The following is a 13,519-nucleotide window of genomic DNA, read 5'->3' on the forward strand; positions in this document are numbered from 1 at the left end:
GTCTCCTTTGTGAATTTTCTTTTACTTGTAGTTTTAATACTGGAGACACGTATTTTTGTATTTTAGAGTCTAGTGCACACTAGAATAAATTACACTTTACTATATATTCCATAGAAAACAAACTGCACTGTTTTACATTTCAGATACTCTCATTTTTTGCAGTTGGCATTTTTTTTGTGGCCTTAATAATAATAATGTTTGTTTTAAAGAAATCAATACATATAAAGGTATTTTAAAGATTTTTTCAAAAGGCCAATTCAAGACTTAAAATTTAATAAAATGTTTATATTCTGGCATGTTACAAAATGGTGTTAAAAAAGATTCTTTGTTATGTTTCAAATAAAAGCTGTTAAAGGGACCTTTGGAACTTTCTATTCATCAAAGAATCCTGAGAAATAAAGTGTATCACAGTTTCCACTAAAATATGAACTGTTTTCAAAATTGATGTTTCTTGAGCAGAAAATCATCATATCAGAATGATTTCTGAAGGATCATGTGACACTGAAGACTGGAGTAATGATGCTGAAAATTGAGGAATAAATTACACTTTACTATATATTCACATAGAAAACAGCTGATTTACATTGTAATAATATTTCACTGTTTTACTGTATTTTTAATCAGCCTAAATGAACAGAAGACTTTTCAAAACATTTAAAAATCATACCAATCCCAAACTGTTTTTTTTATTTTTTGCATTTGGGTCAATGACATGACAGGTCATTTTTTTTGTCCAAAGGCCTTAATAATAATAATAAAAAACAGTGGTAAAAGAGGATGTGGTGCTGGTCCTTCAGGAGTCACTCTCAATCTGTCTGTCTATAAGGCCTATAAAAACCCAGTCTTCATGTATTTCACAACACTTCAGCTTGTGATTCTTATCAAGTGCGGGTCATTTTTTAGGATTCTTTAGCTAACCTAACTAAGTCTCTGAGATCCTGACACCTTGCACTTCTGGAGACTCCAGGTAGGTTGCAGTTCTGGAAAATGGTGGCGCTGGAGACTAAAGGGTTCCTGATGGTTTCACACTTAACTCTTCACCTTAATTCTTAACTCTTTTGCAGTTAACATGTGTCTTTTCTTTTCCACCTGTTTTTGTCTGACCCCGCTGACCCAATGAGCATTTTGCTTTCCATTGGTCATGCTTTAACTTTGCAATTTCTAGTATTGCATTAGTATTGCGTCCTTCTTGTGAGTATTTAATAATTTTTGACTTTTCAGTCTGAGTTAAATCTCTTTTTTGGCTCATTTTGCCTGTAAAAGCAAACCTGCCTAATAATTCTGCACACCTGAATATAAAGCGTTTTTCATTTCCAGCCTTCATGAACAATTATATATCACTTATAAATGATTAAAAACATTATTAATAGTAGTTATTAAGATTGATGTGGATTGAAATTGGTAAAATGTGCTTGGAAAAAAAATATGATCAGAAAGTCAGCTTGCCTAATAATTCTGCACACAGTGTACATATATAACAATATATAATTATAATATAGGTTGAATTCAGGGTGATTGGGACACTTTTTGCCATTGAGGCTCTATATAACAGCTTTTCTTCAGTACTGCAGCATGTTTTTAAATCATGATGTCTGTAGCTTCTACATTGACATTGACAGCGTGTCTCTCTTTTCCTTTGCAGATTAAAGAAGACGTGGAGTCGACAGAATTGGCCCTGGCGTTTCAGCTCAGTGATGAAGCGAAGCCTCAGAAACAGCCCGTCTTTGCCTTTCTTCCACTCCGCAGCTTTGGTTTTCGTTTCATCATTCAAGGTTTAACACCTGTATATAGGTGCTCTTTAAAAATACTGTATGAAAGATACTAATATAACACTGTCACATCATGCTCTGTATTGTAGGTGATTTTGACATCCCTTCCTCCAGAGAGGACGTGGACCGGGACAGTTCCTGGAACCAGTGGCTCCGCTCCGAGATCCCACAGCTGTTTGTTCACGCCATGGATGTCTTCAGCGTAAGAGAGGAGTGCATTTATTCCTCCATTTATTTGCATTTTAACTCCAGCTTCAGATGGAGGTCAAGGCTTATAAAGCTGCTTTTAGCATGTTGCAAGAAAATAAAAACTGCTATCGGCTTTCTTTATGCTTCTTTGGTCACCTGAAGGAACATTTGTTATCCTAACGAGTGCATGCCATATAAATCCCACAGCAACACCCAGAGTTCAGTGGGCTTGGAGGCCTCTGTTACTTCCTGCAGTTTATCCCTCAACCAAGTGAGATCCTGGACTTCTTCAACCCCGTGGCCAATCAGATCATTCAGCTGCTGAAGGGCAAACCGTGCCTCCCTGCGAAAGAGGACGATGGTAAGGACCAGGGTCAGAAATTAAATTTATTCCTCATTAAATCCGACTCATGCTGATGTTTATGAATGTTATTTATTTAGAGGGCAGAGTGGAGTTCAAGCAGCCTTCCCAGCTTGCCGTGTGTCAGGACCGTCTGATCCAGGACGTGATTGGAGGAGAGGATCTGTGTCGAAGCCTGAGTCTGTCGTACCTGCATCCAGCGCTGCAGTCGCGCCTCTCCAGCTCCCTGCTCACCGCGCTGGGCGTGCATCGCCTCAGAGCCGCGGAAATCATCACCGTCACCTGCTCCATGGCCAGAGAGCTCGTGCAACACGGCTCACTCAAGTCAGGTGTGAAGAGTCGACTCACTATAAACATCTTCTGCTTTGTGCCATGTAGTTGCAAATGTTAAATTCTGGTCCCGGATTTCAGGGATTCATAATGCTCACCGTTGTCTTTCTTTGTCTTTTCTGCTCAGAGCATGAGCTGAAGAAGCTGGCCAGGCTGCTGGTGTGTAACTTCCGTGCGCTGGAGTCGGAGTATGAAGTGGACGCCCTGCTTCAGACCCTCAAAGAGGTTCCCATGATCCCTCTGGCCAACGGCAGTGTGGTTTCTCTTATTTCAGAGGGAGTTTTCTTCCCTCTCAGTGATGTGACGCAAGCTAACACAGGTACAATTTTTAAATGCATCATTTCAACATCTTGGTTTACCTCATGTTACCGTTCAAAAGATTGGGTTCAGTGACTTTACTAGAAATTAATACTTTTATTCATTAAATTGATCAAAAGTGACAGTAAAGACAGTTATAATTAAAAGATTCTATTTCAAATAAATGCTGCTGTTCTTAAAGAATCCTAAAAAAAAAGATTTCTGAAGGATCATGTGACACTGAAGACTGGAGTAATGATGCTGAAAATTCAGCTTTGATCACAGGAATAAATTACACTTTACTATATATTCACATAGAAAACAGCTGATTTACATTGGAATAATATTTTACAATTTTTACTGTTTTTTCTGTATTTTTTAATACATACATTAAGTCTTGGTGAGCATAAAAACAAACTTTTGAATAGTAATATAGCAAAATACACTACCATTCAAAAGTTTGGAAACATTACTATTTTTAATGTTTTTGAAATAAGTCTCTTCTACTCATCAAGCCTGCATTTATTTGATCAAAAATACAGAAAAAAAAACAGTAATATTGTGAAATATTATTACAATTTAAAATAATGGTTTTCTATTATAATATACTTTAAAATATAATTTATGTCTGTGATGCAAAGCTGAATTTTCAGCATCATTAAATCCAGTCTTCAGTGTCACATGATCTTTCAGAAATCATTCTGATATGATGATTTATTACAGATGTTGTGCTGCTTAATATTTTTTTATAACGTGAAACTTTTTTTCAGGATTCTTTGATGAATAAAAAGTTAAAAAAGGAGCAGCATTTATTTAAATTAAATCTTTTGTAGCAATATGCACTACTGTTCAAAAGTTTGGGGTCAGTATTTTTTAGAAATTAAAAATTAGAAATTAGAAATTAATACTTTTTTCAGCAAGGATGTGTTAAATTGATAAAATGTGATAGTAAAGACTTATATTGTTAGAAAAGATTTATATTTTGAATAAATGCTGTTCTTTTTGACTATTTATTCATCATTTAATCTTAAAAAAAGTATCACAGTTTCCACAAAATATTAAGCAACACAACTGATTCCAACTTTGATAATAACTGAGTATCAAATCATCATATTAGAATGATTTCTGAAGGATCATGTGACACAAAAGACTCGAGTAATGGCTGATGAAAATTCAGCTTTGCATTACAGAAAAATGTTTTATTTTAAAGTATATTAATATAGAAAACCATAATTTTAAATTGTAATAATATTTCACAATATTACTGTTTTTTCTGTATTTTGATCAAATAAATGCAGGCTTGATGAGCATAAGAGACTTCTTTCAAAAACATTAAAAATAGTAATGTTTCCAAACTTTTGAACGGTAGTGTATGTTTATAGTATATTTTTATTTGAAATACACTATAATTCAACATATTAGGGCTGTCAAGCAATTTAAACTTTTTAATTTAATTAATTAATTACACAATGTGGCGATTTAATTAATCAAATTAATTCCACATCAAATTTAGCTGAGAAATTACCCCCAAACAATAATTTAAAGTCATTATTGTGTTAAATAAGAAAAGCATGATGGTGAGTAAATGATGACAGAATTTTTGGGTGAACTATACCTTTAATGGGTTTTTTATTAATATGGAAAAATTTTTTAATGAAATGATACTCTAAATAAGAAACAAACTGCCAGTAGGTGGCAGTAAATGTCTAAATAAGTAAGACATTGAATCATTCATTCTTATATTCATTTATTTATTTATTTATTTATTTATTAGGGCTGTCAAAATTAATTAGTTATTTTTTGTTTAACGCATTAAAAATATTTGACGTAATTTACAAATCATTTTTTTTCTGGCATCCTTTGGTGTTACATTATGTGATCAAGCTGTTGAAGCGATTTGAGATGTCTTTTGCGCTTAAACAGACAAAAAACCCCACAAAATTATGTTGAAATGTCCATTATCGGTGAGTATCCTCGTAAAGCACAGTCCTTAACGGGTTAAAAAGTCTTAAATGAATGTAAAAAAGTTTTGAGAATTTTGGATGCATGTCAAATCCATTATATATTTAAATATCAAATGTATTTTTAATTTCTACTTATTTATTGTATAAAATATTTTGTATTTTTTTATACTTAGCAATTTACTATATATAGTAAATATAGGTATAGATATTCTAAACTCATCAAGAAAACAACAGCAGATATCGTTATCCGTGTCAGACGTGAAAAAGTGGCATTTAATAAAGCAGTTCAATACAAGTGATGCGATTCATTTAGGCTTTTATTCATATATAAACATTGATTAATGCACATAACATTGAAACTCATCAAATATAGAAATATGGAAGATCAAATGCGTGAGAAACAATGAGGTTTGTTGAACAGATTCATCTAGAATAATTCCTTGGTACATAAACTTTAACTTTAAAGTCGTGTAGTCCATCAGGAGTTGTTTTTCATGCCTGCTGTTCAGCCACACTTGTATGCAGACAGACTTCTCCAGACCTGTCTGCAAAATGAATGATCTTCATCATCTCCTGCTTATTCCCTGAATCAATACAGTGAGTCACAGGAGAGAAAGACGCACTACCTGCGTCATTGCAGTCAAAAAAGAGGCATTTTTGTGAACGAAACCCAAACTACAGATGAATTTGTCCTCTAATCTGAGTTTTGGAGCAAACCTTCGTAACTCCCTGACGTGGTTCTCTTTGAACATTGATAAATTACCCATTTTTCTTGTCAGATTAGTCATAAGATATTCGTCCTCACACAGAGCTGGTGAAAATATGAATTCCAGCTGAATGGAAAAGAGCCACGTTAACGCTGTGTGTCAGGAAGAGTTGAGTAAAAGCAGGGAAGGGATGAATTAAACATCAGTATTTGGGCCCAAAGGCTCACAGCGGGCGCCACAGGAAGTGGGTCATTCAGCCACTCTCATGCTTCCTGTCCCTGTAGATCTGAAGGCTCTGTATCAGGACCTGAACATTGTGGAGCCGCAGCTGCTGGTGTGTCTGGATGAACTGGGAAACTCGCAGGTGCGCGAGCTGCTCCGAAGACTCAACGTCCATGAACTGGAGCCACAGCAGGTTCTGCAGCAGCACATCTACCCGGTGCTGAGGAGCAAAGCCTGGGAGGTCAGAGAGCCTGTGTTTCGTTATCCGAGAAAGACATGCTTTTATCCAAAGTGCACTTGATGCATCAACAATTCCACTGGAGCAAGCTTTTGTTCCAGCGGGATTTGAACTTATAACCTTTCCACTCTTTCCAGCCCAAATCCCATCCAAAACTAATAATCAAACCATTTGCTTTGTGTCTTTTGGACTTCATAGTAGATAGTGATGCACTGAAATGAGTTTTTTACCAAAACCAAAATTAAAGTTAAAATTAAAGCGTAAAACCGTATAGCCATTGCATATAAGCTTTTAAATTGCACACAAGGCAGTTTTTTGTTATACTTAAATTATATAATTGTGTTTTTGAAATGTAAAGTTTAAATGCAAAAACACTTGTTTTCATGACAGATTTATTCAAATATTAAATATTAAAGAACAGGATAAAAGTATATAATTATGTAATATCAAAATGCTCCTATCTACTATAGAGTTATTTTCCTCGAGTTTATGGTCATTAAATGTAACGTTACGTGACATTATTGTTCTCCAAATGTTTTATTGACATCTTTCCGTGGTTGAAACACTGATATTGGAGGTATCTTTTTTTAACATTCCTTCTGATGTTCATTCATGTTTATTTGGTGCTATAACTAGTAGTAAAGAGGAAGAGATGATCGGTTTGAAATGATTTCAGCCCTCCAAAACTGTTTCGTTGATTTTTGGTTGCTAAAATTTCGGTGCATCGCTAATAGTAGATCTGATCCTCACGGAAGACCGTCAGTAATGCCACATCATTGGCTTAAACCTCCAGTGGTTCACATTAGGGATGCATGATATTAAAATTCTGGACTAATGATTAGCCAATCATTATTTTCCTGGTATGATACTTTATACAATTTTAAATTAAAATGTATTAATTTATATGCATAAATTTTAAATACATTAAAAATAAAACAAAAAAAACTAAAATTAAAATGAATGACATTAGGCATCAAAACATTGCTATGTACAATATGAAATGTTTGGATCTTCTTTTTGAGATTTTTTGAGATTTAACCCTCTGGTGGTCTTCGGTCACTTTTGATGAAGGGGTTAATTGAAAAATCGTTTTAAAAAAAGGTATGCATAATAATTATTTATAAATTATATTGTATTACAAAATTATGGTAACAAATGGATCATAATTAGTACATAAATATTACTTAATACCTTAAAATTCCCTCAAAATACAAACTATTTAAAAATTATTATTGAACAAAAATATATTACAATGATTTTACTGAAAAAAAAAAGAAGTTCCTTTTAATTATTTCGCCATTTTTGACCAGGAAGAGTGTGAGTGTGACCCCTAAATGAGCAGCATCAGAGTGTTCGGTGTTAATAAATTAAAGTTTTTAAATATTATCTAAAGTGAGCATTAGATGATAGGTTAATACTGATAATTAACAACAATTAAAAAACACTTTAAAATTGGCTAATACTAATATGGTACTGACATATCATGCATCCGTGTTGATGATGAGCTTTTTTTATGGCACAGGTTGCTTAGTCTGTGTCCTTTAAATTAAATACTACCAAGTTGGAATAAGATTTATGCATCTTTAGGTGATTCGTAACCGTTCAGGGGTGCGCTTCGCAAAGTGAACTATGGTCGCAAGTTCCGTCGTTACCAATAGAGTTCAATGGGACTTACGACTATAGTTGACTAACGATGCTTTCAGGAAGCACACCTCAGGATGTTTGAAACTGAATCAAGCGTGTGAAATGCATTATGTGCTGTCATCTGTTATGAATGTGCCTCACATTCTTATTTAATTCCCTTTCCTTCTAGAAAAAGCCAGAGGACGTTGTCGTCAGCTACCTGGTGTTTATCAAACTGCACTCTCAGGATCAGGAGTACAGGAGCCACAGCGCAGACATACCTGTGCTGACCAGCAAGGGCTTCCTTTACCCCTCGAAGTGCAAAATACAGTTCTCTAGAGAGTACGACAACATCGACCTTCCCAGCATGCTTCCTGGTAAACAAAGTACACTGGAAAACATTTGGTGTGGGATTTACTTTAAAACTATTTTCACTTAGAAATAGCAAACTGACATGGTAGCGCCGGCGCGATCACTTGCATTTAACTTAAAATACTCCATCATTTTTGGTCATACAGATAATTCTAAACTGTAAATTGTTTGCGTTTATTTCTGTAAACTCACAATAACATCAAAACATTTTGCTTTTGTAAAATAATGAAAACAAACAAACTGTCTAATAATTACATTTGCCAGTGCGCTGCTGCAAGCTTTATGTGTGCGTTTAAGCACTGATTAGTCTATGTATTATATATAGGCGAATAAAGGCTCATTATTATGATTTATATGGTTTATTAATATAAACATGCGATTTGTCAACTAATTGCTTAAATGAACGGCTACCAGTCGACTAGAAAAATCTTTAGTCGGGCAGCCCTACTTATGAATGTTTTTTTTCTGCCACAGAATAAAAAAATAAAGCTAATTGTTACTTTTTATTGTGCAATTCTGACCTTTTTCTCGCAATTGCTAGTTTGTATCGCGCAATTCTGACCTTTTCTCTCAATTGCTAGTTTGTATCGCGCAATTCTGACCTTTTCTCGCAATTGCTAGTTTGTGTCGCGCAATTCTGACCTTTTCTCTCAATTGCTAGTTTGTATCGCGCAATTCTGACCTTTTCTCTCAATTGCTAGTTTGTATCGCGCAATTCTGACCTTTTTCTCGCAATTGCTAGTTTGTGTCGCGCAATTCTGACCTTTTCTCTGAATTGCTAGTTTGTATCGCGCAATTCTGACCTTTTTCTCTCAATTGCTAGTTTGTGTCGCGCAATTCTGACCTTTTCTCTGAATTGCTTGTTTGTATCGCGCAATTATGACCTTTTTCTCTCAATTGCTAGTTTGTATCACGCAATTCTGACCTTTTTCTCTCAATTGCTTGTTTGTATTGCGCAATTATGACCTTTTCTTGCAATTGCTAGTTTGTGTCGCGCATTTCTGACCTTTTTCTTCCAATTGCTAGTTTGTACCGCGCAATTATGACCTTTTCTCTCAATTGCTAGTTTGTATCGCGCAATTCTGACCTTTTCTCGCAATTGCTAGTTTGTGTCACGCAATTCTGACCTTTTCTCTGAATTGCTAGTTTGTATCGCGCAATTCTGACCTTTTTCTCTCAATTGCTAGTTTGTATCTCGCAATTCTGACCTTTTCTCTCAATTGCTAGTTTGTGTCGCGCAATTCTGACCTTTTCTCTCAATTGCTAGTTTGTATCGCGCAATTCTGACCTTTTTCTCGCAATTGCTAGTTTGTATCGCGCAATTCTGACCTTTTCTCTGAATTGCTAGTTTGTATCGCGCAATTCTGACCTTTTTCTCTCAATTGCTAGTTTGTATCTCGCAATTCTGACCTTTTCTCTCAATTGCTAGTTTGTATCGCGCAATTCTGACCTTTTTCTCGCAATTGCTAGTTTGTGTCACGCAATTCTGACCTTTTTCTCGCAATTGCTAGTTTGTATTGCGCAATTCTGACCTTTTTCTCTCAATTGCTAGTTTGTATAGCGCAATTCTGACCTTTTTCTCTCAATTGCTTGTTTGTATCGCGCAATTCTGACCTTTTCTCTCAATTGCTAGTTTGTATCGCGCAATTCTGACCTTTTTCTCGCAATTGCTAGTTTGTGTCGCGCAATTCTGACCTTTTCTCTGAATTGCTAGTTTGTATCGCGCAATTCTGACCTTTTTCTCTCAATTGCTAGTTTGTATCTCGCAATTCTGACCTTTTCTCTCAATTGCTAGTTTGTATTGCGCAATTCTGACCTTTTTCTCTCAATTGCTAGTTTGTATAGCGCAATTCTGACCTTTTCTCTCAATTGCTAGTTTGTATCGCGCAATTCTGACCTTTTTCTCGCAATTGCTAGTTTGTGTCACGCAATTCTGACCTTTTCTCTGAATTGCTAGTTTGTATTGCGCAATTCTGACCTTTTTCTCTCAATTGCTAGTTTGTATAGCGCAATTCTGACCTTTTTCTCTCAATTGCTTGTTTGTATCGCGCAATTATGACCTTTTCTCGCAATTGATAGTTTGTATCAGGCATTTCTGACCTTTTCTCTCAATTGCTAGTTTGTATCGCGCAATTGTGACCTTTTCTCTCAATTGCTAGTTTGTATCGCGCAATTCTGACCTTTTCTCAATTGCTAGTTTGTATCGCGCAATTCTGACCTTTTCTCTCAATTGCTGTTTGTATCGCGCAATTCTGACCTTTTCTCAATTGCTAGTTTGTATTGTGCAATTCTGACCTTTTCTCTCAATTGCTAGTTTGTATCGCGCAATTCTGACCTTTTCTCGTAATTGCTAGTTTGTATCGCACAATTCTGACCTTATCTCAATTGCTAGTTTGTATTGTGCAATTCTGACCTTTTCTCAATTGCTAGTTTGTATTGTGCAATTCTGACCTTTTCTCTCAATTGCTAGTTTGTATCGCGCAATTCTGACCTTTTCTCTCAATTGCTAGTTTGTATCGTGAAATTCTGACCTTATCTCAATTGCTAGTTTGTATTGTGCAATTCTGACCTTTTCTCAATTGCTAGTTTGTATCGCGCAATTTTGACCTTTTCTCGTAATTGCTAGTTTGTATCGCGCAATTCTGACCTTTTCTCGTAATTGCTAGTTTGTATCGCGCAATTCTGACCTTTTCTCAATTGCTAGTTTGTATCGCGCAATTCTGACCTTTTCTCAATTGCTAGTTTGTATTGTGCAATTCTGACCTTTTCTCTCAATTGCTAGTTTGTATCGCGCAATTCTGACCTTTTCTCGTAATTGCTAGTTTGTATCGCACAATTCTGACCTTTTCTCAATTGCTAGTTTGTATCGTGCAATTCTGACCTTTTCTCAATTGCTAGTTTGTATTGTGCAATTCTGACCTTTTCTCAATTGCTAGTTTGTATCGCGCAATTTTGACCTTTTCTCGTAATTGCTAGTTTGTATCGCGCAATTCTGACCTTTTCTCGTAATTGCTAGTTTGTATCGCGCAATTCTGACCTTTTCTCAATTGCTATTTTGTATCGCGCAATTCTGACCTTTTCTCAATTGCTAGTTTGTATTGTGCAATTCTGACCTTTTCTCTCAATTGCTAGTTTGTATCGCGCAATTCTGACCTTTTCTCTCAATTGCTAGTTTGTATCACGCAATTCTGACCTTTTCTCTCAATTGCTAGTTTGTATCGCGCAATTCTGACCTTTTCTCTCAATTGCTAGTTTGTATCGCGCAATTATGACCTTTTTCTCGCATTTGTTAGTTTGTATCGTGCAATTCTGACCTTTTTCTCGCATTTGTTAGTTTGTATCGGGCATTTCTGACCTTTTCTCAATTGCTAGTTTGTATTGTGCAATTCTGACCTTTTCTCTCAATTGCTAGTTTGTATCGCGCAATTCTGACCTTTTCTCTCAATTGCTAGTTTGTATCGTGCAATTCTGACCTTATCTCAATTGCTAGTTTGTATCGCGCAATTCTGACCTTTTCTCAATTGCTAGTTTGTATCGCGCAATTCTGACCTTTTCTCTCAATTGCTGTTTGTATCGCGCAATTCTGACCTTTTCTCTCAATTGCTGTTTGTATCGCGCAATTCTGACCTTTTCTCAATTGCTAGTTTGTATCGCGCAATTCTGACCTTTTCTCTCAATTGCTGTTTGTATCGCGCAATTCTGACCTTTTCTCAATTGCTAGTTTGTATTGTGCAATTCTGACCTTTTCTCTCAATTGCTAGTTTGTATCGCGCAATTCTGACCTTTTCTCGTAATTGCTAGTTTGTATCGCGCAATTCTGACCTTTTCTCGTAATTGCTAGTTTGTATCGCGCAATTCTGACCTTTTCTCAATTGCTAGTTTGTATCGCGCAATTCTGACCTTTTCTCTCAATTGCTAGTTTGTATCGCGCAATTCTGACCTTTTCTCTCAATTGCTAGTTTGTATCGCGCAATTATGACCTTTTTCTCGCATTTGTTAGTTTGTATCGCGCAATTCTGACCTTTTCTCTCAATTGCTAGTTTGTATCGCACAATTCTGACCTTTTCTCTCAATTGCTAGTTTGTATCGCGCAATTATGACCTTTTCTCTCAATTGCTAGTTTGTATCGCGCGATTCTGACCTTTTTCTCGCATTTGTTAGTTTATATCGTGCAATTCTGACCTTTTCTCTCAATTGCTAGTTTGTATCGCGCAATTATGACCTTTTTCTCGCATTTGTTAGTTTATATCGTGCAATTCTGACCTTTTCTCTCAATTGCTAGTTTGTATCGCGCAATTATGACCTTTTTCTCGCATTTGTTAGTTTGTATCGCGCAATTCTGACCTTTTCTCGTAATTGCTAGTTTGTATCGCGCAATTATGACCTTTTCTCGCAATTGCTAGTTTGTATCGGGCATTTCTGACCTTTTCTCTCAATTGCTAGTTTGTATTGCGCAATTATGACCTTTTCTCTCAATTGCTAGTTTGTATCGCGCAATTCTGACCTTTTCTCTCAATTGCTAGTTTGTATCGCGCGATTCTGACCTTTTCTCTCAATTGCTAGTTTGTATCGCGCAATTCTGACCTTTTTCTTTCAATTGCTAGTTTGTATCGCGCAATTCTGACCTTTTCTCGCAATTGCTAGATTGTATCGCGCAATTCTGACCTTTTTCTCGCAATTGCTAGTTTGTATCGCGCAATTCTGACCTTTTTCTCGCAATTGCTAGTTTGTATCACACAATTCTGACATTTTCTCTCAATTGCTAGTTTGTATCGCGCAATTCTGACCTTTTTCTCGCAATTGCTAGTTTGTATCACACAATTCTGACATTTTCTCTCAATTGCTAGTTTTTATCGCGCAATTATGACCTTTTCTCGCATTTGTTCGTTTATATCGTGCAATTCTGACCTTTTTCTCGCATTTGTTAGTTTATATTGTGCAATTCTGACCTTTTCTTTCAATTGCTAGTTTGTATTGTGCAATTCTGACCTGTTCTCGCAATTGCTAGTTTGTATCACGCAATTCTGACATTTTCTCTCAATTGCTAGTTTGTATCGCGCAATTATGACCTTTTTCTCGCATTTGTTAGTTTATATCGTGCAATTCTGACCTTTTTCTCGCATTTGTTAGTTTATATCGTGCAATTCTGACCTTTTTCTCACATTTATTTTCTCACAGTTATTTTGTATCGCGCAATTAGGACCTTTTCTCTCAATTATTAGTTTGTATCGCGCAATTAGGACCTTTTCTCTCAATTATTAGTTTGTATCGCGCAATTCTGACCTTTTCTCTCAATTATTAGTTTGTATCGCGCAATTCTGACCTTTTCTCTCAATTATTAGTTTGTATCGCGCAATTCTGACCTTTTCTCTCAATTATTAGTTTGTATCGCGCAATTCTGACCTTTTCTCTCAATTATTAGTTTGTATCGCGCAATTCTGACCTTT

At 35.8% G+C, this 13,519-nt stretch overlaps 1 protein-coding gene across 7 annotated transcripts in view; it reads left to right on the forward strand.

Moving 5' to 3' along the window:
- Positions 1-13,519, forward strand: part of wu:fj29h11 (protein NO VEIN) — a 67,160-nt gene that overhangs the window by 29,768 nt on the left and 23,873 nt on the right. For all 7 annotated transcript variants that reach the window (XM_048171202.1, XM_048171204.1, XM_048171203.1 and 4 more), the window contains 7 exons: positions 1,643-1,772; positions 1,859-1,971; positions 2,166-2,319; positions 2,400-2,648; positions 2,777-2,968; positions 5,902-6,080; positions 7,891-8,077. In XM_048171202.1, the coding sequence (XP_048027159.1) occupies positions 1,643-1,772; positions 1,859-1,971; positions 2,166-2,319; positions 2,400-2,648; positions 2,777-2,968; positions 5,902-6,080; positions 7,891-8,077 (1,204 nt within the window). The remainder of the gene's footprint in view (positions 1-1,642; positions 1,773-1,858; positions 1,972-2,165; positions 2,320-2,399; positions 2,649-2,776; positions 2,969-5,901; positions 6,081-7,890; positions 8,078-13,519) is intronic.

The sequence above is a fragment of the Megalobrama amblycephala genome, linkage group LG20, assembly GCF_018812025.1.
Source record: "Megalobrama amblycephala isolate DHTTF-2021 linkage group LG20, ASM1881202v1, whole genome shotgun sequence".
Lineage (NCBI taxonomy): Eukaryota > Metazoa > Chordata > Actinopteri > Cypriniformes > Xenocyprididae > Megalobrama > Megalobrama amblycephala.